We start from the raw sequence: 23,768 nt of genomic DNA on the forward strand, positions 1-23,768 counted from the left end.
TCCACCCGAGTGTCCAGGATTTCACGTTCTATTCCCAAGTACATAAAACTTACCACCGGCTTGATTACCTCTTTATCTCTAAAGAACACATACACCTATGCAGAGAGGCGACCATTGGTGCTATACACATCTCAGACCACTCCCCAATATATATTTCAGTGTTGGCCCCTAGTGAAACGCCCTCGTGCTTCAACTGGCTCTTAAATGAAACCCTCCTGGGGTATCAGGACTCGGTTGATCGGATATCTAAACACATAACAGAATATTTCTCCCTAAATAAAAATCCAGATACAACGGCCAATACTCTTTGGGATGCTCATAAACCTGTAGTGAGGGGACAATTTATTAGCATTGGCACACACCTAAAGAGAAAGAGGGAAAGTGAAATAGAGGACACTCTGAAAAATATTCAGACTTTAGAATCACATCATAAAGCTAAACCCACTGACGCCCATCTCCAAAAATTGTCAGAATGCAGAGCCAAATTCAGATCTCTACTGGCCAATAGAGCAGCCAAATACCACATGAGCTCACAGCACAAATTCTTTGCACATGGGGACAAGGCCACCAAGTTTGTAATGAACAGGATTAAAGGGAGGAGGTCTGCAAACTACGTCCATCAGCTAACATCACAAGATGGGTCCCCCATCTTTTCGGTCAACCAGATTGCGTCTCAATTCCGTTCATTTTACAATGATCTCTACAACCTTCCCTCAACAACTGAACCAGAATCCCATGCCACTGTCATATCTTCCTTCCTGGAAGCGACCAAACTCCCTACCATTGACACAGACCAGAAATCGACTCTTTCAGCTCCCTTCTCCATAACTGAGCTAAGGACAGCAATGAACCAAATGCCGACAGGAAAGAGTCCAGGCCCTGATGGCCTTCCGTTAGCATATTACAAAATGTTCCAAGATCTTCTTCTTCCTCACTTGTTGGAAGTTTGCAATCAGACTCTTGCGGGAATTCCACTCTCGAGAGACATGACGGCAGCCCACATCACTCTCATCCCTAAAGAAGGGAAAGACGCCAGTTTATGTTCCAACTACAGACCCATATCCCTCCTAAACATAGACCTTAAGCTCCTGGCCAAGATGCTAGCTAACAGGTTAGCCATTCTCCTTCCCCAACTTGTCCATAGAGATCAGGTAGGCTTTGTCCGCAACAGGGAAGGGAAGGACAATACCACGAGGGTGATTAATACCCTCTGTCATGCTAAACGCGTGTCCTCCCCTCTGCTTTTACTCAGCACAGATGCTGAGAAAGCATTTGATAGGGTCAATTGGTCATACCTAAAACAAACACTTTCAGGATTTGGCCTACCTGACTCTTTTACCAAAGCAGTCTTCTCGATGTATGAACAAGCAACAGCTGCAGTCCTAGTAAATGGCACTGTATCACCTTCCTTCCCTATTAGAAACGGGACCCGACAGGGCTGTCCCTTATCACCCCTCCTATTCGTCTTGGCTTTGGAGCCTCTTCTAGCAAAAATAAGGTTGGACCAGGAGATAAAGGGTCTATGTTTGGGAGGCAGGGAGCAGAAAATTGCTGCTTTTGCGGACGATGTGCTCATAATGACGATTAATCCAAAAACGGCCCTACCCCGAATTCAATCCCACCTGAATACATATAGCACAATGTCAGATTTTAAAATTAATGCTAATAAGTCATTAGTCCTTTGCTCAGGGGTTTCACAGGCAACAAAATGCCTTCTAATGAAGGACTCCCCATTTAATTGGTCCTCCCCCAACATCACGTATTTAGGGGTCAAAATTAGCCCAGAAATTACGGAACTTTTTTCTCTTAACTATATCCCCTTAAAGAAATCTATCATTGATTCCATCGACAATTTGGCCAGATCTAACCCAATGCTCTCCTGGTTTGGTAGGAAGAATCTAATATCTTCATTAATACTGCCCAGACTCACATATTTACAACAGGTTCTCCCCATTTCTATCCCTAAACACTATTACACTTCGATTATGAAAAAATTCAGCTCCTTCATCTGGAATGGGAAGAGAGCGAGACTCTCCTCGGCACTTCTTATTAAGCCTAGGCATGCTGGGGGAATAGGTTTGCCGAGCCCCGAGCTATATGGGAGGGCTATCCTCCTCTCCCGAGCACTAGCTTGGCTGAGCACTTCCCCAGCTTCCACAGTGGTCCAGATGGAACTGGAAATCTTGAACAGACCGGCTAGAGCACATCTGTTGGGTCGAGAGACGGTTTTTTCTGGCCACATGTCTCATTACCCAATCATCAGAGCCACATTGGAAGCTTGGAAGTGGCTATCCTCCACACACTGTTCCATTCCATTCCCTTCACCCACACTGACTGTAGCAGATGTACTGAATACGGCCCCTCCCACTTTAAGGCAAACCACCTCAATAAGGCTGATGTCCTCTTCAATTCCATTAATTTCTCTAGCCCTACCAACTGGAGTATGGATGGACTCAGGAGACATAAATGCCCTGCTTAACCCTCACCCTCGTGACTTTATTTCAATTGCTTATCTTAGAGCCTACTTAAAGCAGCATGTCAACGTAGGGGATCTTCATCGCCCTCTGGTATGGTTAGAGGCTCTAACTGCCTTACAGACATTACCCAAGAAACTTACCTCATGGATATATAGCAAACTGCGACTACCTCCTATGCTTGCTAAGCCATCCTTTGTCACACAATGGGAATTGGATTTAAATATCACACTTCCTTTTGAGTCTTTACCTAAGTTTCTAGACGCTCCCCATGGAGCCTCCCGCTGTGTCAGAATCCAGGAAAATAGCTACAAGATTCTTACAAGATGGTATAACACGCCTGATAAATTATCGAGGTTTGCTGGGGCGGCTTCTGACACGTGCTGGAGGTGCCTTGGGGAGAGGGGAACTTTCCTGCATATCTGGTGGTCATGCCCCCTGGTTCAGATATGGTGGTGTGAAGTCTTCGCTACCTCAAACAGGGTTTGTGGCACATCGTTTAAACCCTCTCCACAAATTGCTCTCCTCTCACTCCCTCAAGAACAGGGGGAAGCAGGACCACCATTTGTGTTTACACAGATGATATTGGCGGCCCGCTTACAACTCCCCAAATATTGGCTTCAGACTACTGTCCCAACCTTGGACCAATGGACTCAAAAAATTGATCAGATCTTCAGGTTTGAGGAACTATCCTCCTGGGAATCTCGTACGCATCTGTCTTTTCTCAAAAAATGGTCTCTGTGGGCTAAATACAGATCCCCCAAACCATAACTAGTCAATTGGAACCTGATTTAGTTGATATACCTTAGTAACCATGATACACAATCGCACGGCAGGTCATAGGCACTACCATGTTTAACTTCACCTCCCAAAAAATGGAATGCAACGCCTCTTACCTGGTCTTATGGCTCTTCTGAGCGTCTGTTTCTCTGATCTCATGAATGTCTCATATATTGGAAATCCCTCCTATGGGGGATAGGATTGACGTATGTCTTTAAAGTGTGTACTGTACATTGTACCGATTTTAATCCATTTCTGATTTGTACCTAACACATTGGCGAGGCCTGCGAGCCTAAACCTTGATACTATGTTCCTCCCTGTTGTATAGTGAAACTTACAATAAAAATATAAATTAAAAAAAAAAAAAAAAAAAAGAATATAACTACTATAATACTGCCTCCTATGTACAAGAATATAACTACTATAATACTGTTCCTATGTGCAAGAATATAACTACTATAATACTGCTCCTATGTACAAGAATATAACTACTATAATACTGCTCCTATGTACAAGAATATAACTACCATAATACTGCCTCCTATGTACAAGAATATAACTACTATAATACTGCCTCCTATGTACAAGAATATAACTACTATAATACTGCCTCCCATGTACAAGAATATAACTACTATAATATTGCCTCCTATGTACAAGAATATAACTACTATAATACTGCTCCTATGTACAAGAATATAACTACTATAATACTGCCTCCTATGTACAAGACTATAACTACTATAATACTGCCTCCTATGTACAAGAATATAACTACTATAATACTGCTCCTATGCACAAGAATATAACTACTATAATACTGCCTCCTATGTACAAGAATATAACTACTAGAATACTGCTCCTATGTACAAGAATATAACTACTTATAATACTGCTCCTATGTACAAGAATATAACTACTATAATACTGCTCCTATGTACAAGAATATAACTACTATAACACTGCCTCCTATGTACAATAATATAACTACTATAATACTGCCCTTATGTACAAGACTATAACTACTATAATACTGCTCCTATGTACAAGAATATAACTGCTATAATACTGCCTCCTATGTACAAGGTATAACTACTATAATAATGCCTCCTATGTACAATAATATAACTGCTATAATACTTCTCCTATGTACAAGACTATAACTACTATAATACTGCTCCTATGTACAAGACTATAACTAATATAATACTGCTCCTATGTACAAGAATATAACTACTATAATACTGCTCCTGTGTACAAGAATATAACTTCTATAATACTGCTCCTATGTACAAGATTATAACTACTATAATACTGCTCCTGTGTACAAGAATATAACTACTATAATACTGCCTCCTATGTACAAGAATATAACTACTATAATACTGCTCCTATGTACAAGAATATAACTACTATAATACTGCTCCTGTGTACAAGAATATAACTACTATAATACTGCTCCTATGTACAATAATATAACTACTATAATACCGCCCCCCTATGTACAAGAATATAACTACTATAATACCGCCCCCTATGTACAAGAATATAACTACTATAATACTGCCTCCTATGTACGCGAATATAATTGTATAATTATATTACCACTATAATGCTGCTATGTGGCTATGAATATGTAGAAGATACAGCTGGCTCTGTGACCTTTGCAGTTTATGTATGTAGATACAGTATACATCTCCTGACTGTGGTGTATCTGACAGCGTTGTATTGTGTAGAGGCACCACCCGAGGTGCTGACGTTCCTGGTGCTGTTCTCCTGCAGCTCTTCTTCATGTGTCGTTTGACTTTCACGCTTTCATCTTCCTCCAGGTGCAGGATAAATTTAGATTGGATCTGTCTGACGAGGAAGCCGTGCATTACATGCAGACCCTCATCGACGACAGCGTCAACGCGCTCTTTGCAGCTGTGGTAGAACAAATCCACAAGTTTGCTCAGGTAAGACATCGGCTTGCTCCGCCGCTTCCGCAGGAGTCGTTAGCGTTTGCTTTTTTTTTTTTCCCTGCTCACTCCAATGCTAACTTTGACAGAGACAGATTGGCTGCTTCCCCGCACATCCCCATAGCCTGCACCTCCTCCATAGCCGCTTTATCATTTTACTGCTGTCCTTGTACTTCATGCCTCAGCAATGCTGCCTGTATTTTTATTTTTTTAATATACCTAGTCCAGGTTTTGGGTTATCTAACCAAGTCTAGACGGTCTGCAAGCAGCGTGCCTACAGAAGGAAAAAGGCTTCCGTTAGGCTGTGTTTGCTGTTGCAGTAGAGCTGAGTTTGTCATTTGGCATAACACGACTTGATAGCATGGTGTGTTACTGGGACTGCAGGTGAACCCACTGAACAAGGCCCCTATTGCCCATAGTCACAGTTTTTACCCTAAAAAGCAGCTGTACAGTCTGACTATTGTGGTGGGTGAGATGTCCTATTGGAACACAAAGTGGTTGTAGAGTATTGGGGTCTGTTCACATCTCTGTTCACTGTTCAGTATCCTTTTGGCCTCTGGCTAGTCTATGTCAGCATACCGCAAGATAAGGCATAGCGTGGTATACTTTCGTACTCCATACAGCGGTGTGCTGGTAAAAAGTCTCCGGCACTGTCCTCCATTAAATCTGTACAACCCTGGGTAACCTGCTGTGGTGGGAGCTGGCAAGAAGGTCCTGAAGGACAGGGAGTTGGGCTGATCTGCTGGTTGTGGCTGCCCAGGACTCCTCACCTATACAGCATGGAGTCCACGCACATGGCAAGGAAGATGACCACGGTTGTCAGGCACGTAAATGTCCCCTCCCTCTGAATACAACGCTGCCACTTGTCAGGTGTAGTTATTGAGACCTTGTGTGTTGGCGGATTTAAAGAGCATCTGTCAGCAGTTTTTTCCCTATGACACTTGCTGATCTGTTACATGTGCACTTGGCAGCTGAAGGCATCAGTGTTGGTCCCATGTTCACATGTGTCCGCATTGCTGAGAAAAATGAAGGTTTAATATATGCAAATGAGCCTCTAAGAGCAATTAGGGGGGGGGGGGGGGGGGGGGTTACACCTAGAGGCTCTGCTCTCTCTGCAATTGGCAGGATCAGGCGCTATGATGTTTTCACTGCCTGGCCCTGTCAATCAAAGTGCATGGGGCGTGGCGGTAGCAGAGAGAGCAGACCCTGTAGGCGCACCTGGCCCTGTCAAAGTACAGAGGGCGCGTCAGTTCCCTAGAGAGGTGATTCTCTAGAAGTAATTGCAACGCCCCCGTTGCTCCTAGAGGCTCATTTGCATATGATAAAACATCATATTTCTCAGCAATGCGGGCACATATGAACATGGGACCAACACAGATGCCTTCAGCTGCCAAGCTCACATGTAACAGGTCAGCCAGTGTCATAGGTACAAAACTGCTGACAGATGCCCTTTAAATTGTCTGTATGTGGCCCGTTACTGGAGCTTTCTGGGAGCTAGTGGCCACTCAGGTTCATATTATTTAAGACAGTAGGAACCAGATGCATGTAAAGGATGTAAAGGAAGCCCCTGTCCAAGTTGAAGCCCCCATCCATCCCCTAATGGGGCACATTAGGCAGCAGTGGCAATGTCGGTAGAAGGGGAGCACTGGCTATTACTACACAGAAGCAGTGTGTCCTCAATCCATCACCACCGGCACCTACTATGATGACAAGGGCCTGTATCGGGATGTATCCCACTGTCTGCCTGTACAGCAGGATACGGTGCAGCCTTTCGTCAGGGGTGTACGTAGGTAGTCCTCGTGACATATACCTCCAGCATAGGCTGCATTGTGTGATGCGAAAAGGCCCTTAGAAAAACAAGATTTATATTTTATTTTTTAAAGGAAACTGCATCAAATCTGTCCATGTTTGTGGTCCATGTTTTGCGTCCATGGGTTGTTTGTGGTCCATGGGTTGTTTGTGGTCCATGTGTTGTGTCCATGGGTTTTTGTGGCTCAGCTCCATTCATGTGAGCAAGGTTGAGCTGTAAGACCACACACAAGCTGTGGACACATTTGGTACTGTGTTTAGATGAAAGCAGCCATGTTTTTCAACCCTTTTAAAGATGCCCGTAGCCGGTCCATTAACTGAATGCAGGCTGCCACTTATAGCATTACCATACTGATGATGGTTTTGCAGCTGTGTATCAGGGGAATGATCTTAATACTAAAAATTCTTCCAGAAGGCCCATTAATTTACACTAAAGATTTTTAAGCTGAGGCATGATCAGTTGCAGGCCCAAAACCTAAGGCTTGCACAATTGACACATCAGGTCTGTTGGTCTGATTGAGACCCCTTGTGTGTGGATACAAATCAACATTGAATTCACAGGGGTCCATCTCATCTGTGCCCAGGGAAGCCCCATGAAGTGACAATAGTGCAGCTAACAATGAATCAGACGGGGGTGCGTTGTCCTTAGAATTTCTTAGTAGTGCAACTTTAAGATTTCACCTTGTAATTTCAATTGATTAGCTCTGAGAACTGAATTTAGATCATCCCTCTTAAAGCAAAACTCTGACAGGTCACGGACAACTCTACCATCTCCACAGTCACAAAAAAAGCATGATAAGTGAATGATAAAAGCAGCGGCTCTCTCTGGCAGCCGGGACCTGAATACATTGTGAGCTCGACAACCATGGAGATCAACAAGAGTGTTAGGGATATAATGTTGTCACCTGTCAGCTACGCAGGTATAGCTGCTGCCACTAGGTGGCGACACTAAGCTGAAACTAGAAAGGTGTTAGCTTCTCCTTCAGCTATACCCCTCCTACAGTCAGTGAGCTAATCCGTTTGTTCCAAAGCAGAAGGAGCAGCCAGGAGAAGCCAGTCGAACACAGACCGTAACAACCAGCCATAACGGGAGTTGGGCCAGGACCAAAAATCAGTGGAACCCATCAGTACAAACCAGCAAGATTACTGTGTGGGAGCTGTGTCCCCCAAGAGATTTTACAAGTTGAGTACAAAAGTATCCTTTTTCCTCCCTCATATCATTTGGGGTACACAGGAAACCATGTGAGGTTCAAAAGCAGTACCAGGAAGAGGAAACTAAAGATCAGAACACAAACTTGAAGGCAATCTGTAGAGTTCCACACCGAAATGCATCAAGGATGCATAAGGTAACCTCTTAAAGGATAGGAGAGGAATGTGAAAAAGAGGCCAGCCAGACTAGAGCGGAGATGATCCAGCATCTCGGCAAGGGCAAGACAAGGATGAGCCCTGTCCTGCTGAGCTAAACCATCAAGAGACCACAGAAGCTCTAGACAAAATGCAGGGCACATCCAGAAAACAATAAACCTAAAAGGCACCATAAGAAGAGCGAGAATGAAGACAACACAGGCGAGTTGTGTGCGCTGTCAGACTAGAGAGGGCTGGTGACAAAAAAAACAAGAAAGCTCATAGTAAAAGGCTTGGTATGAGGAAATCTTCTGGGCAGCCACCAGTGGAGTAACTCCTCCACCAGAGTGTCTAACAAAAGTGGCAGGGGAAAATGCTAAAATACCTTGTATGAGTGTACACAAGAGTTCAGAAACTGGCTTGTGGCAAGTCTCACCCAGAGAAGTTCCGGAGCAGCCTCCACGATCGAAAAGATGTGTGGGAGGGGGTGAGCCAAATAAGACAAAGTTCCACCAAGACACTCGTAGAGCCCTGACCATATGAGGAGTGAAAAAGGAGCAGAGACCAGGATGGTATAGTTTAAACCCAATACCTACACACCATTATACCAAAGAAAAATGAGGATACTTTGAAAGAACATAATCACTCCATAGTAGAAGATGATTAGATGGCGGCAAGGGTTAGCAATAGCAGGAGCATACCAGTTTTGATCTATATTATTTTACGGTGATTAACATGGTAGAGGAGAGCCTACCATGTAAGGTTTGATATTGTAAGAGCAGTGATGTCAGATACTGTACAAGCCAAAGACAATATAATGAATGCTGTTATACAGATGTTGCAGAAACAACGGCGCGCTGGGGGGAACAGGAGAGCTGGTGGCGCCCCATTGCTCCTCGTACAGAAACGGCTGATAGGAGCGTGCCGTAGTAGTGTAACCATGCCATATCTAGCATCCAAGACCATAGAAAGAGAGTAGAAAAAAGGCAACTGAACTGCATAAAGAAGAAAGTAATGTAGCTATCTAGTGCACATTGGATACTGCACACACTCATCAGGAAACATCCAGTAATGGCCAAAGCCCATCGGATACTGCAGTTAAAGAGAACCCTGTTAATCCGCTATCAAAGGGTGAAAATACAAAACCACGTCTGCTGAATGGGAATAGACCAAGATCTCCAGATTGCTCCCAAATTGAATTTTGGCTGGCTGGTGCACACAGATCCCCTAAGGCTAGTCTGACACTGGTGTTTACAGATCTGGCAGGATGTTCCAGTTGGAAACAGCCTGCTGGATCTGTCACTGGTGGAATGCCATGCGTCCCCATTAACTATAATTGGGTCCTGCGGAGATCTAGCCTGACAAATACTGCTGCAGCAGTTTGTGGCCGGTCGATTCCGGACATTCTATGCCGGAACAGCCTGCCGGTAGGCCATGCCGGCAGTTTGAAACCAGTCTTAGGCTTGTGATATATATTATGTAAAGAGATGGCAGTATTACTCTGTCTAGTGAAGGACAGAAAGGTAGTTGCCTGGCGAATGCCAGACCTTCACTTCGAGAGAGAGAGAGAGAGTACAAATACCACACCGATAGAGGAGCGGAGAGTAGCTGCCTGATATTCATCAGAACTGCATCGTCTTGTCAGACCCAACAGCAAACAGCGGTAGACGTACACTGTCGAGACACAGGTAATGCAGTTGCCTGATAAACATCAGAAGTATGAAGACAACAAAAACTCGCTTGTGGAAGGGGGGGAATGTGGTTGCCTGAGGCCCGTTCAGACTGGTAGAAAGCACAGATATGGCAGCCAGTGACAGTGCAAATACTCCGCCTGTTGAACATTATAATGTGGTTGCCTAGTGCAAAGCAGAATTGGCAAAGCCGTTCAAAGACAGTATGTAGCTGCAACGCAGAAACTCTCAATGTAGAAGGGGATAATGCAATGTGGGACCTGGGCACAGACATAGCATCTAGAGGAAACACAACTACTCCAGCTGTTGAAAGGTGTAAAGAGGGAGCGCCGCTGCCTTCTCAAACAGCTGATCGGCGGGGTTCCCGGGTGTCGGACCCCCGCCGATCAGATGCTGATGATCTATCCAGAGGATAGATCATCAGTTAAAACAAAGTGCAGAACCCCTTTAACCCTGTAGCACAAAAACTGCTGCAAATTTTCAATAATTTTTAGCCCAAAATGAGTAAAATGCAATCATAAAAATAAATGAATAAATAAAAAATTGTCCCCTGAAAGTGTCCACAGCCTTTAAAAGAATAGTTTATTTTTCACATTTAGCAGTCCTTTTCCTCGGCACTAGGGCAATGGGTGGGGGTCCTTCTCTCCCAATCCCATGGGTCTAATAAATGGCCTGTCTGTGTTATTTATGGACGCAGCACTTCTTTTATAGCACTTCTCAGCTCTAACAGCAGCCCCTCCCCCAATACCTTCCTACGGCCATTAAAGATTATGGCAGATCCAAAACTTTATTTCCCGCACAGACACCAGCCTGACAGAGTGCACTAAATTCTAGGTCCAATGGTCACATGGCATTCATGGAGGCCTCTTGGATCCTGAGCTGAATATTAACAAGACGGCAGATCCCCAAACCGTGGGCGGCAGGTTCTTATTTATTTCTGTCAGTTTAATGATCTGCTTTGTTGTAATTATTAGAAGCAGAGAGGAAGCCTCGTCACTAGATAATTACATTCAGACATTTACTTTTTTTTTTCCCTTATTGGTTTAATTAGAGTAAATGTGGGTTTTCTGTAATGACAAGTCGTCAGGATTTCATCATTTAGAGGAAAAGGCTGCGCTTCATGTGCGAAACTGGCAAATTTATTCTGAGAAATGGTACAGCACATCATCATCATCATAGAAATGTAAAATAGTCAGCATCAAGGATGTATCTATGGGCCAACAAGTGACCGGGGGTGTCTTCTACAGTAAAGTGGTAGGGCGCCCATTCCTCCAACCCAGGGGGAGTAAAACATTTTCCTACTTTTCCTTAAGGCCAGTTTCACTTTAGCGGCGATAAATTCTTCCGACAGAGGAACCGCCCACCAGAAGACGTCGTACCTGGTATAGCTGGAGCACCACCAAGCCTCCTGCTTCCAGCGGTATTTGTCCGGCCGAATCCCGGTACTAATGCCGGAAACAGACCGGATTCCTGCTGAGTCCCATTATAGGCAGTGGGCTCCAAGGGGGTCAGGTAGTAACCGGCTATGCCAGATATGATTTCCTCTAGCAGGCTGTTCCTCTACCAGAAGAATTTACATAGTGGGAGGGATATTACTGGTGCATGGTTTATAGCACCTATCATTTTTACATGAGTTGAAGGACTTTTCTTTTTTTTGAATTGCTTAAAGGGCATCTATCAGCAGTTTTGTACCTATGACATCGGCTGACCTGTTACATGTGCACTTGGCAGCTGAAGGCATCTGTGTTGGTCCCATGTTCATATGTGCCCGCATTGCTTAATTTTGATTTTTATTACAAGATCTGTATCCTGTATGTTTGCTGCTAGTGTGCCCACATTCATCTTTCTGATCTTAATCTGACCCCCACTGCCATCGGTTGCCCCCCAATTATTAAGAGGCACACGTTAATAATAATTATCAATAACCTGTTAGGCTACTTTCACACTAGCGTTCGATCGGATCCGTTCTGAACGGATCCGATCATAATAATGCAGACGGAGGCTCCGTTCAGAACGGATCCGTCTGCATTATTTTGGCATATAAAAGCTAAGTGTGAAAATAGCCTCAAACGGATCCGTCCAGACTTTCAATGTAAAGTCAATGGGGGACGGATCCGCCTGAAGATTGAGCCATATTGTGGCATCTTCAAACGGATCCGTCCCCATTGACTTACATTGTAAGTCTGGACGGATCCGCACGCCTCCGCACGGCCAGGCGGACACCCGAACGCTGCAAGCAGCGTTCAGCTGTCCGCCTGTCCGTGCGGAGGCGAGCGGAGCGGAGGCTGAACCGCTCCATTCAGACTGCATCAGGGCTGGACGGCTGCGTTCGGGTCCGCTCGTGAGCTCCTTCAAACGGAGCTCACGAGCGGACCGACGAACGCTAGTGTGAAAGTAGCCTTAAAGATTGTGGCGCCAGAAATGAAATTTATGACAGCAAAGGAGCTCCACCCACTTGTTGGAAAAGTGTCAGGTAGCATTTACGACTCCTAAAAAGTCAAACATTTTGCACAGGCAGGGCGTGCGGCAAGCTTTGTGACTTAAATTTTCTATATCAAACAGAAATTTAAAAGTAGCTTTGACAATCTCCGATTGTGAATGGAGGATCCTGTCTTATCTATGCACAGAGGTGATACCATTACAGGCAGGATTAGAATAATATATAACTGCAGTAAAGTGCACAGACCAAGAAGTAGCGTCAATTATCAGACTTAGTGGCCAGTGCCAAAACTGCAGGAATTTATGTTTTTTGTTTCAATATGGATGTTTAAATGGAAAATTTAAAAATAAACCACCAAAAATTCTTTAAAAATATGTTAAACATAAAAATGTGATTTAAAACAATAGGTCATGTTCTGATGACACATTCCCTTTAAGGGCTCATACACATGTGTCCGTATTGTGGCCCACAAACAGTGGGTCCACAATACAGGTCCTTTTAAAAAAATTAGCATATTGTGATAAAGTTCATTATTTTCTGTAATGTACTGATAAACATTAGACTTTCATATATTTTAGATTCATTACACACAACTGAAGTAGTTCAAGCCTTTTATTGTTTTAATATTGATGATTTTGGCATACAGCTCATGAAAACCCAAAATTCCTATCTAAAAAAATTTGCATATTTCATCCGACCAATAAAAGAAAAGTGTTTTTAATACAAAAAAAAGTCAACCTTCAAATAATTATGTTCAGTTCTGCACTCAATACTTGGTCGGGAATACTTTTGCAGAAATGACTGCTTCAATGCGGCGTGGCATGGAGGCAATCAGCCTGTGGCACTGATGAGGTGTTATGGAGGCCCAGGATGCTTCGATAGCGGCCTTAAGCTCATCCAGAGTGTTGGGTCTTGCGTCTCTCAACTTTCTCTTCCCAATATCCCACAGATTCTCTATGGGGTTCAGGTCAGCAGAGTTGGCAGGCCAATTGAGCACAGTAATACCATGGTCAGTAAACCATTTACCAGTGGTTTTGGCACTGTGAGCAGGTGCCAGGTCGTGCTGAAAAATGAAATCTTCATCTCCATAAAGCTTTTCAGCAGATGGAAGCATGAAGTGCTCCAAAATCTCCTGATAGCTAGCTGCATTGACCCTGCCTTTGATAAAACACAGTGGACCAACACCAGTAGCTGACATGGCACCCCAGACCATCACTGACTGTGGGTACTTGACACTGGACTTCAGGCAATTTGGCATTTCCCTCTCCCCAGTCTTCCTCCAGACTCTGGCACCTTGATTTCCGAATGACATGCAACAGTCCAGTGCTGCTTCTCTGTAGCCCAGGTCAGGCGCTTCTGCCGCTGTTTCTGGTTCAAAAGTGGCTTGACCTGGGGAATGCGGCACCTGTAGCCCATTTCCTGCACACGCCTGTACACGGTGGCTCTGGATGTTTCTACTCCAGACTCAGTCCACTGCTTCCGCAGGTCCCCCAAGGTCTGGAATCGGTCCTTCTCCACAATCTTCCTCAGGGTCCGGTCACCTCTTCTCGTTGTGAAGCGTTTTCTGCCACACTTTTTCCTTCCCACAGACTTCCCACTGAGGTGCCTTGATACAGCACTCTGGGAACAGCCTATTCGTTCAGAAATTTCTTTCTGTGTCTTACCCTCTTGCTTGAGGGTGTCAATGATGGCCTTCTGGACAGCAGTCAGGTCAGCAGTCTTACCCATGATTGCGGTTTACTCCCCTCCCCTGTCCCTTTCCACTGCGGCTGTGCGGTACAAATCGTAGCGGGCGCATGCGCAATGCGATGCCCGCTCCTAGCAGGGCATCGCAATACCTATTGCGCATGCGCCGGCTACGATTTGTAACGCACAGCCGCAGTGGAAAGGGACAGGGGAGGGGAGTAAACGGGCGGGCAGAGGCGCACGGAGGGCGGAGTTATCAGCCGTTTAGGAGGTGCCTGCCTGGGCTCCGAGGATTGAGAGACCGCCCTGGGCACTTGAGAGGGCTCAGAAGATAATCTTATAAGTTCGTTTTCTGCAAATTGAAAAGTCCGTTTTCTACCACAAAGGTACCGTTTTTATGTTCTGGCTGGATCACATAACCCTATTTTAACGGTCTAACAGGCTAAAATGTGGTGACAGACTCCCTTTAATAGCTCGTTTAGAGAACCATTTCATGATATGCTAATTTTTTTAGATAGGAATTTGGGATTTTCATGAGCTGTATGCCAAAATCATCAATATTAAAACAATAAAAGGCTTGAACTACTTCAGTTGTGTGTAATGAATCTAAAATATATGACAGTCTAATGTTTATCAGTACATTACAGAAAATAATGAACTTTATCACAATATGCAAATTTTTTTAGAAGGACCTGTATATGGGCCCCGGCCATGTGCACATCGCATCACTTGAATAGGTCAGCAATCTGGAAGTAGCGGTGCAGAACGGAGGCACGGAACCCAATGGAAGCTCCACTGAGTGCTTTTGTGGGGTTTCTCTCCGTGCCTCCGCACCGCAAAAAAATAGACCTTGTTCTATATTTTTTGGGGTGCAGATGGATCATGGACCCATTCAACTTGAATGGGTCTGGATCTGTCTGCAGCCGCACGGATGGTGCCCGTGCACAGGGGACCGCAAATTGCAGTCCCCAATGCACGGAACAGCCGAGGCCTAACAGCAGGAGAAACGCTTTGGTCAGTGGCACTGATGCTAAAAAAGTAACGAGAACGGAGAAAGAAGTTCTCATAATTAAGGGAAAAAATTAAAATTATATATATATATATAGCAAAGAAAGGTTTGCAGTATTCCTTGAAAGATAAAATGTGCTCTTTTATTCACACATATCAAATGACAACGTTTCGGTTCTCTCACAGAACCTTTCTCAAGTCAGGTGAAACATAAAGTGGAATAGTGCAATTGGCACTATTGCACTTTATGTTTCACCTGACTTGAGAAAGGTTCTGTGAGAGAACCGAAACGTTGTCATTTGATATGTGTGAATAAAAGAGCACATTTTATCTTTCAAGGAGTGCTGCGAACCTTTCTTTGCTGTTTGCTGTCCTGAGTCGAGGGACCATCGCGGGCACCCTACATCCTATACAAGTCCTCAAGGGAGTGCTGCCACAGCTTCACTATGGATATATATGCTTGAGAAAGACCACGTTGCAGAGGGAATAAAAGATCCACCATTTTTCACTTTACCTGGAGTGCTGCCTCATCCTTTTGATATATATATATACATACTGAACAAAAATATAAACACAACACTTTCGGTTTTGCTCCTATTTTGCATGAGCTGAACTCAAAGTTCTGAAACATTTTCTACATACACAAAAGACCCATTACTCTCAAATATTGTTCACAAATCTGTCTAAATCTGTGTTAGTGAGCACTTCTTCTTTACCGTCAAAATCCATCCCACCTTACAGGTGTGGCATAGCACGGTGCTGATTAGACAGCATGAATATTGCACAGGTGTGCCTTAGACTGCCCACAATAAAAGACCACTCTGAAATGTGCACAGTTTTGGGTCAGAAAACCAGTCAGTATCTGGTGTGGCCACCATTTGCCTCACACAGTGCAACACATCTCCGTCGCATAGAGTTGATCAGGTTGTTGATTGTGGCCTGTGGAATGTTGGTCCGCTCCTCTTCAGTAGCTGTGCGAAGTAGCAGAATATTGGCAGGAACTGGAACACGCTGTCGTATACGCTGATCCAGAGCATCCCAAACATGCTCAATGGGTGACATATCCGGTGAGTATGCTGTCCATGCAAGAACTGGGATGTTTTCAGCTTCCAGGAATTGTGTCCAGATCCTTGCAATATGGGGCCGTGCATTGGGGCCGTTATCATGCTGCAACATGAGGCAATGGTCGTGGATGAATGGCACAACAATGGGCCTCAGGATCTCATCACGGTATCTCTGTGCATTCAAAATGCCATCAATAAAATGCATCTGTGTTCATTGTTCATAACATACACCTGCCCATACCATAACCCCAGCGCCACCATGGGCCACTCGATCCACAATGTTGACGTCAGCAAACTGCTCACCCACACAACGCCACACACGCTGTCTGCCATCTGCTTTGAACAGAACGCCTCTCCAACCTGCCAGACGCCATCGAATGTGAGCATTTGCCCACTCAAGTCGGTTACGAAGACGAACTGCAGTCAGGTCCAGACCCCGATGAGAACGACGAGCAGATGAGCTTCCCTGAGACGGTTTCTGACAGTTTGTGCAGAAATTCTTTGGTTATGGTCTTTTGTGTATGTAGAGAATGTTTCAGATCTTTGAGTTCAGCTCATGCAAAATGGGAGCAAAACCGAAAGTGTTGCGTTTATATTTTTGTTCCGTGTATATATATCCTAAACTTAAAACAGTTTATACTTTTTATACACCCAAAAAAAAATCTAAAAATAACTTACTCTAAAACATCATTAAAAATCTAAAAACTTTAAGTCAATAAGTCCTAAACTATTGCCCGTCATTGTGGGATTCATTTCCACATCACTTCTTCATTTTTATTAAGACAAATATATTTTCTCCCTCCAAGAATCGGAGAACGTTCAGTATTTAGAGGAGAACGGATGGCACATTCACTTCCTGTCAACGAGACTCCCTCTCCCCATCCTCCTTTCGATAATTATTCTGCCAAGGCGTCCTTGGAACATTGGCATACAGACTACTGGGAATTTTGTCTCGTGCCCATATGTGCTAGATTGCGGCGCAGGATATAGTGCGGTCATAAAATCTGCAATCAAGACTGTGAGAGCTTGAGGAAGCAGCCAGTCGGTGCATGACAAATATGCTTAAACGTATGCTTTGTTGACTATTGTACGACGGCGTGACAGCTTACCGATTACTTCTTTCTTCAGCCCAGTTTTATTGCTTTTAATTTTCTAGCTACTTTCACTGAGAGCAAGAATTATTATTATTTTTTTTTTTTACTCAGCCGAATAAAATTGAAAAACTAGGTCATGAGAGGGACTGTAGGAGTATAAGTATGTATTTCTTTTACTTTTTTACTTTCAAAATTACAACTCATTTTTTGTGGGTAAAAATTAGTAATTTCATGCATCTCCCCTGAGTTTTTATGGAATGTATCATCCCGTTAACACCTTCCTTAAAGGGATTGTCCAGGTTCAGAGCTGAACCTGAACATAACCCCATCTTCCCTCATTCAGCATCAGAGCATTTCATGATCCGATGCTCCCCCTTGTCCTGCACTGTATCACGCAGGGCAAGGGCTGTTTGTTTACCTTTTTACACTGCTAGGCGGAGGCTTCCGCCTATCAGTGATCCCAGTGACATTACCAGCACTAATGGGCGATCTTTAGTGCTGCCCTAGCCTGTAGGGCAGTGCTAAAGACTGAACATTAGCGGCAGTGAAGTCATCGGGCTCTCCGCTAGGTGGAAGCCTCCTCCTAGCATAGCCCGGTACATCATTGGATCTAAGAAGAAGCTCCAATGCTCAACTGAATGGTGAAAGAAAGGCATATGTCAGGGTTCGGCTCTGAACCCGGACAACCCCTTTTAACAGTGACCTCCACAGCGCCGGCCCCTTTAAAAGTGACTTCCACAGTGCCTGCCCCTTTCATAGTGACTTCCACAGTGCCTGCCCTTTTAACAGTGACCTCCACAGCGCCGCGACTTTAACGATGACCTTCACAGTGCCTGTCCCTTGAACAGTGACCTTCACAGTGCCCGCCCCTTGAATAGTGACCTCCACAGTGCCCACCCCTTGAACAGTGACCTCCACAGCACCTACCCCTTTAACAGTGACCTCAACAGTGCCCCTCCCTTTAACAGTAACCTCCACAGTTACTGCCTCTTTATCAGTGACCTCCACAGTGCCCGCCCGTTTAATGCTAGGGCTACACAACGACATGTGTCGTGCGACATTTTGTCTCAACAGCTTTCATAATGATAGGCTATGGTGTCGCACTGTGACATGCGACATGCTGCGACTGCGACATGACAGTCACAAAACCTCTATCCAAGATGGATGCATGCAGCAGCGTAGTTGTGCCCTATGTGTCATGCGACTTATTGTCGGCCTGTAGCCCTAGCTTAAAGCTGACCTACAGCAGTGAAGAAAAATAGCTGGGTTGCTATGGAAACCTGGAGTAAAACTGTGTGTATGGCAGTTGGGATTTAAAGAGAAAGACTTGCAGGCGTTCATTGGCTATTGTAGGTCATTTTTTAGGAATATCTCAGGAACCCTACGTCCTAGAGAGCTGAGAGGTCTAAAACCTTCCTGGACACCTGATGTACTTGTTTGCCAAATTTGGTGAAGATCAGTTTAGTCGTTTGGTCGCGCATAAAGGACAGACAGACAGACGTCCGGACAGACAAACTCATTTTTATATATATAAGAGACTAGCAGAAGGACCCGGCTTTGCACGGGTATATTTTATCTATTTCATTTAATGTTTCTGTGTGTCGTTAAGATATCAACAGTATCCCCCATAACCGTAACCTCTACAATTCCTAGCCCCTTTTACATTGTAAGTCAGGACGGATCCGTTTGGCTCCGCATCGTCAGGCAGACACCAAAATGCTGCAAGCTGCGTTTTAGTGTCCGCCTCAAAAGCGGAATACAGGCGCAACGGAGACCAAACGCAGCCAAATGGATGCATTCTGAACAGATTCATGTAGAGGAAGTCAATACAAGGCACTTACTAATGTATTGGGATTGTCCATATTGCCTCCTATGGTGACTTGGTTTATTTTTCCATCACATATACTGCTCGTTTCTATGGTTACAGCCACTCTGCAATACAGTGGCGGTGGTGGTGCTTGCACACTATAGTAAAAAATCATCAGCCTATGTGCACTTCCACGGTGCTGGCCACCAGAGAAGCCACCAGTGTGCAAGCACGACCATTGCTGCTGGAATACAGGGTGGTCGTAATCTTTGGATACAAACGGTGTATAATGTGATAAAAAAATGAATCAAGACAGCAAAGGAAGCAATATGGACAATCACAATACATTAGTAAGTGCCTTCTGTTAACTTTATTTGTGGCATAAATGCCATTTGCTGACGTGAGACAACCCCTTTACCTGGCTATACTATCTCTCTGTGCTGTGTGCAGAACCTCCAGTGAATTTCTAGGAGATGCAACGTCACACTGCTCTCTCTGGCTTCTGAGGAGGAGAAAAACCTATGACAAGCAGGAGACAGGGGGGACTCGCCCCGTTCACCCAATTCTATACATTGTATATATCAAAACGATCGTCACAAAATAGGGAACCTATTGCAATAATTAATTTTTGTACCAGTTTTAATATTTAAGAAATACAAAACATTTTAATAAAAGTCCTAAGTGTCAAGTAAAAAAAAAAAATCTCAAAAATGATTTTGGTAGTCAGACAAATAAAAAATTTTGAGTTACTAAACCACCAATCACAAAAAGTTGCCTGGACATTCAGGCCTTTTTTTAGGCCCGGTCATGAAAGGGTTAATGTAGATTCTGACATGGAAAATTAAAACATCCAAAAATAGTCCTAAAAATGTAATTTCAACAAAATGTCCCTTTCTAACCACACATTCCCTTTAACTTCTATATGAGCGACACAGTATTGTGGCAATCACTCTTCGCCTCTTGATTTCTCTGCCCGGACAGTCCTATTTGTTAAATGACAGCTCCCACGAGGTCGCCTTTCATCTGATTCCATGTTTGTCTGCTCCTCTAGATAAATACAGTGTGGGCTTCAGTTAAAATATCAAAAATAAAATGACCTTTAAGAGGGGATCTGATTTGGTATCTGTATTAGGAGGACACGTTGATCTGCTATTATGTTGAAGGTTGCAAAGGTCTAATTCAGCCAAGTTCAGAGAGGTGTCTGCCTTGGGGGCCTAGACATTTATCTCGTGCAGTTGGAGGGAGGAGGTCACATCAATCCATTATCACAGGCTGTGTAGCTTTTATATCTAGAGGAGATAATATCCAACATACATGTATTTAGTCACGGATTTCCTGCAGAAATATGTAATATTGTATCAGGTACTCCCCCTTAGACAGCATTGGAAACTGCACTGGCATAGTCTTAAAGGAATTGTGATCAGCCTGCAATAAAGAACTGATCAGTTCTTACTTTGCAGATCCAAAGCCACTACTCCGGTTCCCTCGTCCAGGCTTTGTTTGTCAGGCTGCAGAGGTGGCGTCACATCTATAACACGTGACCACTGTAACTGATCACAGGCCTCTTAGGTGCACCACGGAAGCCAGTGATTGGCTGCAGTGGTCACATGTTATTAACACAGAGCCTGGCCAGTGCTGGTCCTGCCAGGTAAGTTCTGATCAGTTCTTTATTGCAGGCTGATCATAGCGTTGTACCTTAGTGCCCTCACATATTAGAATGCCCTTATAGTGCCCCCACACAGAGTAGGATGCCTTTATAGTGTCCCCACACACAGCAGAATGCCACTTAAGTACCTCCACACACAGTGGTTAAGCTCCTTTAGTTCCCGCAAACAGTAGTTATGCCTTCTTAGTGCCCCTACACACAGTAGATATGCCTTTTAGTGTCCCCACCAGTAGTTATGCCCCATTAGTACCCCCACAAACAGTACTTATGCCCACTTATTGCCCCCACACACAGCAGAGAAGCCTGTATTGTCAATAAAAATAAAAACATAACACTCACCTAGTTCCGTTCCCCGGGAAATGGAGCTCATCCTGCTCTGCCCACTGCGGGCACGCTGAAGTGACATCATGTCAGCTGCTGGGCTGAGCTGAAGATTGCACAGGCTGGGGAATTATGATCATTCCTTGGCCAGTGCGCTCTGTTAGGCTACTTTCACACTTGGGTTTGAGGTTCCGCTTGTGAGATCCGTTTGAGGGCTCTCACAAGCGGCCCCGAACGGATCCGTACATCCCCAATGCATTCTGAATGGATGCGGATCCGCTCAGAATGCATCAGTTTGGCACCGTTCCGCTCTGGAGGCGGACACCAAAACGCTGCTTTATGTTGTTCATTCCTGCAGGCGGGGGAGAGCACCAGCCGGGTGAATGGCGGAGCAGGGAGCTGATGCCTCTCTGCTTCACCATTGCACTCAACTGTCTCTGCTTCCTCAAGAAATGCAGGACATTCTTCAGCTGTCCTAGGACCACAGAACAGCTGCCAAATTCCAGGACTGTCCTGCCAGATCAGGGACAGTTCATAGGTATGTTTGCATATGGCTGTCCCTTCTCCTGACTCTTGCTCATTTTAAGGGGTGGAAGGTGGGGTTCAAAGGACAACACCCTTAATCTCCCTATAAACAGTAGTATGTACTGTACCCCAGCTGTAACAGAGAAGACCCCCCATCTCCCCTTGTATCGGCAGGGTAAACAGAGAGACCTGGCATCCTCTTCATCCATGGGATACAAGATGACAACAGTCATGTGTCTTGTTCATGTGAATGTGTCTTGTTCATTTCCTCGGGCTGTTCCTGGCGTTCAGTGCTTCAGTAAGGGAGCTGAACGCTAAGGGGGCATGCCTGGCGCATGTGCAGATACAAGGGATTCTTCTGCTTGTATCTGCTCATTTACTGGATGCTCCAAGTTACCATTTAGGACTTGTGCCGAAGTAGTGGAAGCCAGATGCAACCAGGGAAGCCGTGACGTGAACTAGTCATTTGACCATCGCCAATTTGCATCGAGTGGACATGGTGGATGCCATGTCATTAAGTTTACTCTGGCGATACCGGGGGTTGTCACAGCTGGGGTACAGTCCAAAGTCATTTATGCTTGCATTGATCGAACATGGCTGTTTACAGCATTTTTTTGAAATTTCTGTATAAATTGGCCAAACCCTGTAAGTGGCTGGATTTCATAAATTCGATATAATAATGAGAAATGACACTGTGATCTGTGTAATTAATCTCTGGATTTGCTCTGAATCCGGGTGTTATTATACAGACACCGATGAAAAAAAAAATATCCAGTTACACCACCGTATAAATCACACATAAAATTGCATTTCTCAGAAGCTTCTTTCGGAAAAGGTCAATAAATGAATTTCCCTTTCGGCTTATTTAAGCTTTTTAAAATTGAGAATAGAAGTCATTACGGCCTATTTATGGATGTAATGGGTGATCATTTCCTGAATTTATTTTCTTTCTTTTTTTTTTTTTAACAGTACTGGAGAAGATAGAAGCAAATATTCTCTGCTCACTGGAACATGAAGCATCCAAAACAAGAAGAAAATATAAAAAAAATGACTCTGAAGAAACCATCTCGTGTGCCGGCGAAGAATAGTGAAGCAGCCGCTCAGCGCTTACATACAGCAACGGACATTTATAGAGATAACTTTATGTTTCACTGTCGTGCCGAGGAGAGGGAGAAATACTGGAGTTCTTTACGATCAGTTGAAGGCAGAAAGAATTGCTGTATAATAAACATTTTTTTGTACTTTTGAAAAAATATTTTTTGCTATATACACGGCCACAGAAGACTATTGTTTTCACTCAGTGATGAGAACGATCGGCTCGACTCATCACCGCAAACAGTGATAGCCAAAGATAATTTACAATTGGACCCTTGGAGATCACTTATCCCTTAATGGGCGCCATTAAATATTAACAAGTGGCGGTCGTAAACTAGTAGAATATGATGCTTTATGTAAACAGGAAATATGCTGCTGCGATCAGGAGCCGTCCACGAGGACGAGAGACATCATAAATTCCGGATAATATCCTAAATGGTTATCACTTCTCTGTTCTCTTCTCTTGCATCCGAAGGAAAGCAGAGTCCCGGCTCTCAGCTAAAATGTGTATTTATTCTCCGACTGTAAGATTTCAGTGTTTCATTTCCGAGCAGTCACATAATGTCTTATTTCTAGGCAATCATAGCAAAAGAAAACAAAACACCCAGCCTAATGTGGTAACGCCAGCGCTCTAATCCGTAATCAATGATGCTGTTTCATCTGTGTGGGTGCTAAAGTGTTTGCATTGAAATAACTGTGGCTAACAAAATTATAATAATAAAAAATATATATAATATATATGTGCCGAGCAAATAATATCGCAACATTTCCACCTAAAACAGAAAATTCTCCACGTGTGTGGATACAAATGTGGATAAAATGGACTTCTCTGCTCCCATGACATGTCTGATTATCCCAGGAACGCCATAAAATATATTTTTAACATCTTATTTCTCTGCTTTATGCCTTTCATCTGTTATTCCTTCTAGAAATGTATGAATAAATACATGAATACCATTCCCGTTGTGGCTGGAGGGTTATCCAACACAATGTGGCAGTGTCCTAT

At 44.1% G+C, this 23,768-nt stretch overlaps 1 protein-coding gene across 2 annotated transcripts in view; it reads left to right on the forward strand.

The window, feature by feature from the left end:
- PIK3C3 (phosphatidylinositol 3-kinase catalytic subunit type 3) overlaps positions 1 to 23,752 on the forward strand; it is a 177,106-nt gene extending 153,354 nt beyond the window's left edge. For both annotated transcript variants that reach the window (XM_044276294.1, XM_044276295.1), the window contains 2 exons: positions 5,084 to 5,209; positions 22,637 to 23,752. In XM_044276294.1, the coding sequence (XP_044132229.1) occupies positions 5,084 to 5,209; positions 22,637 to 22,651 (141 nt within the window). In that variant the 3' untranslated portion in view covers positions 22,652 to 23,752. The remainder of the gene's footprint in view (positions 1 to 5,083; positions 5,210 to 22,636) is intronic.
- Positions 23,753 to 23,768: the final 16 nt, after the last annotated feature.

Source organism: Bufo gargarizans, chromosome 1, assembly GCF_014858855.1.
Source record: "Bufo gargarizans isolate SCDJY-AF-19 chromosome 1, ASM1485885v1, whole genome shotgun sequence".
In the NCBI taxonomy this organism is placed as follows: Eukaryota; Metazoa; Chordata; class Amphibia; order Anura; family Bufonidae; genus Bufo; species Bufo gargarizans.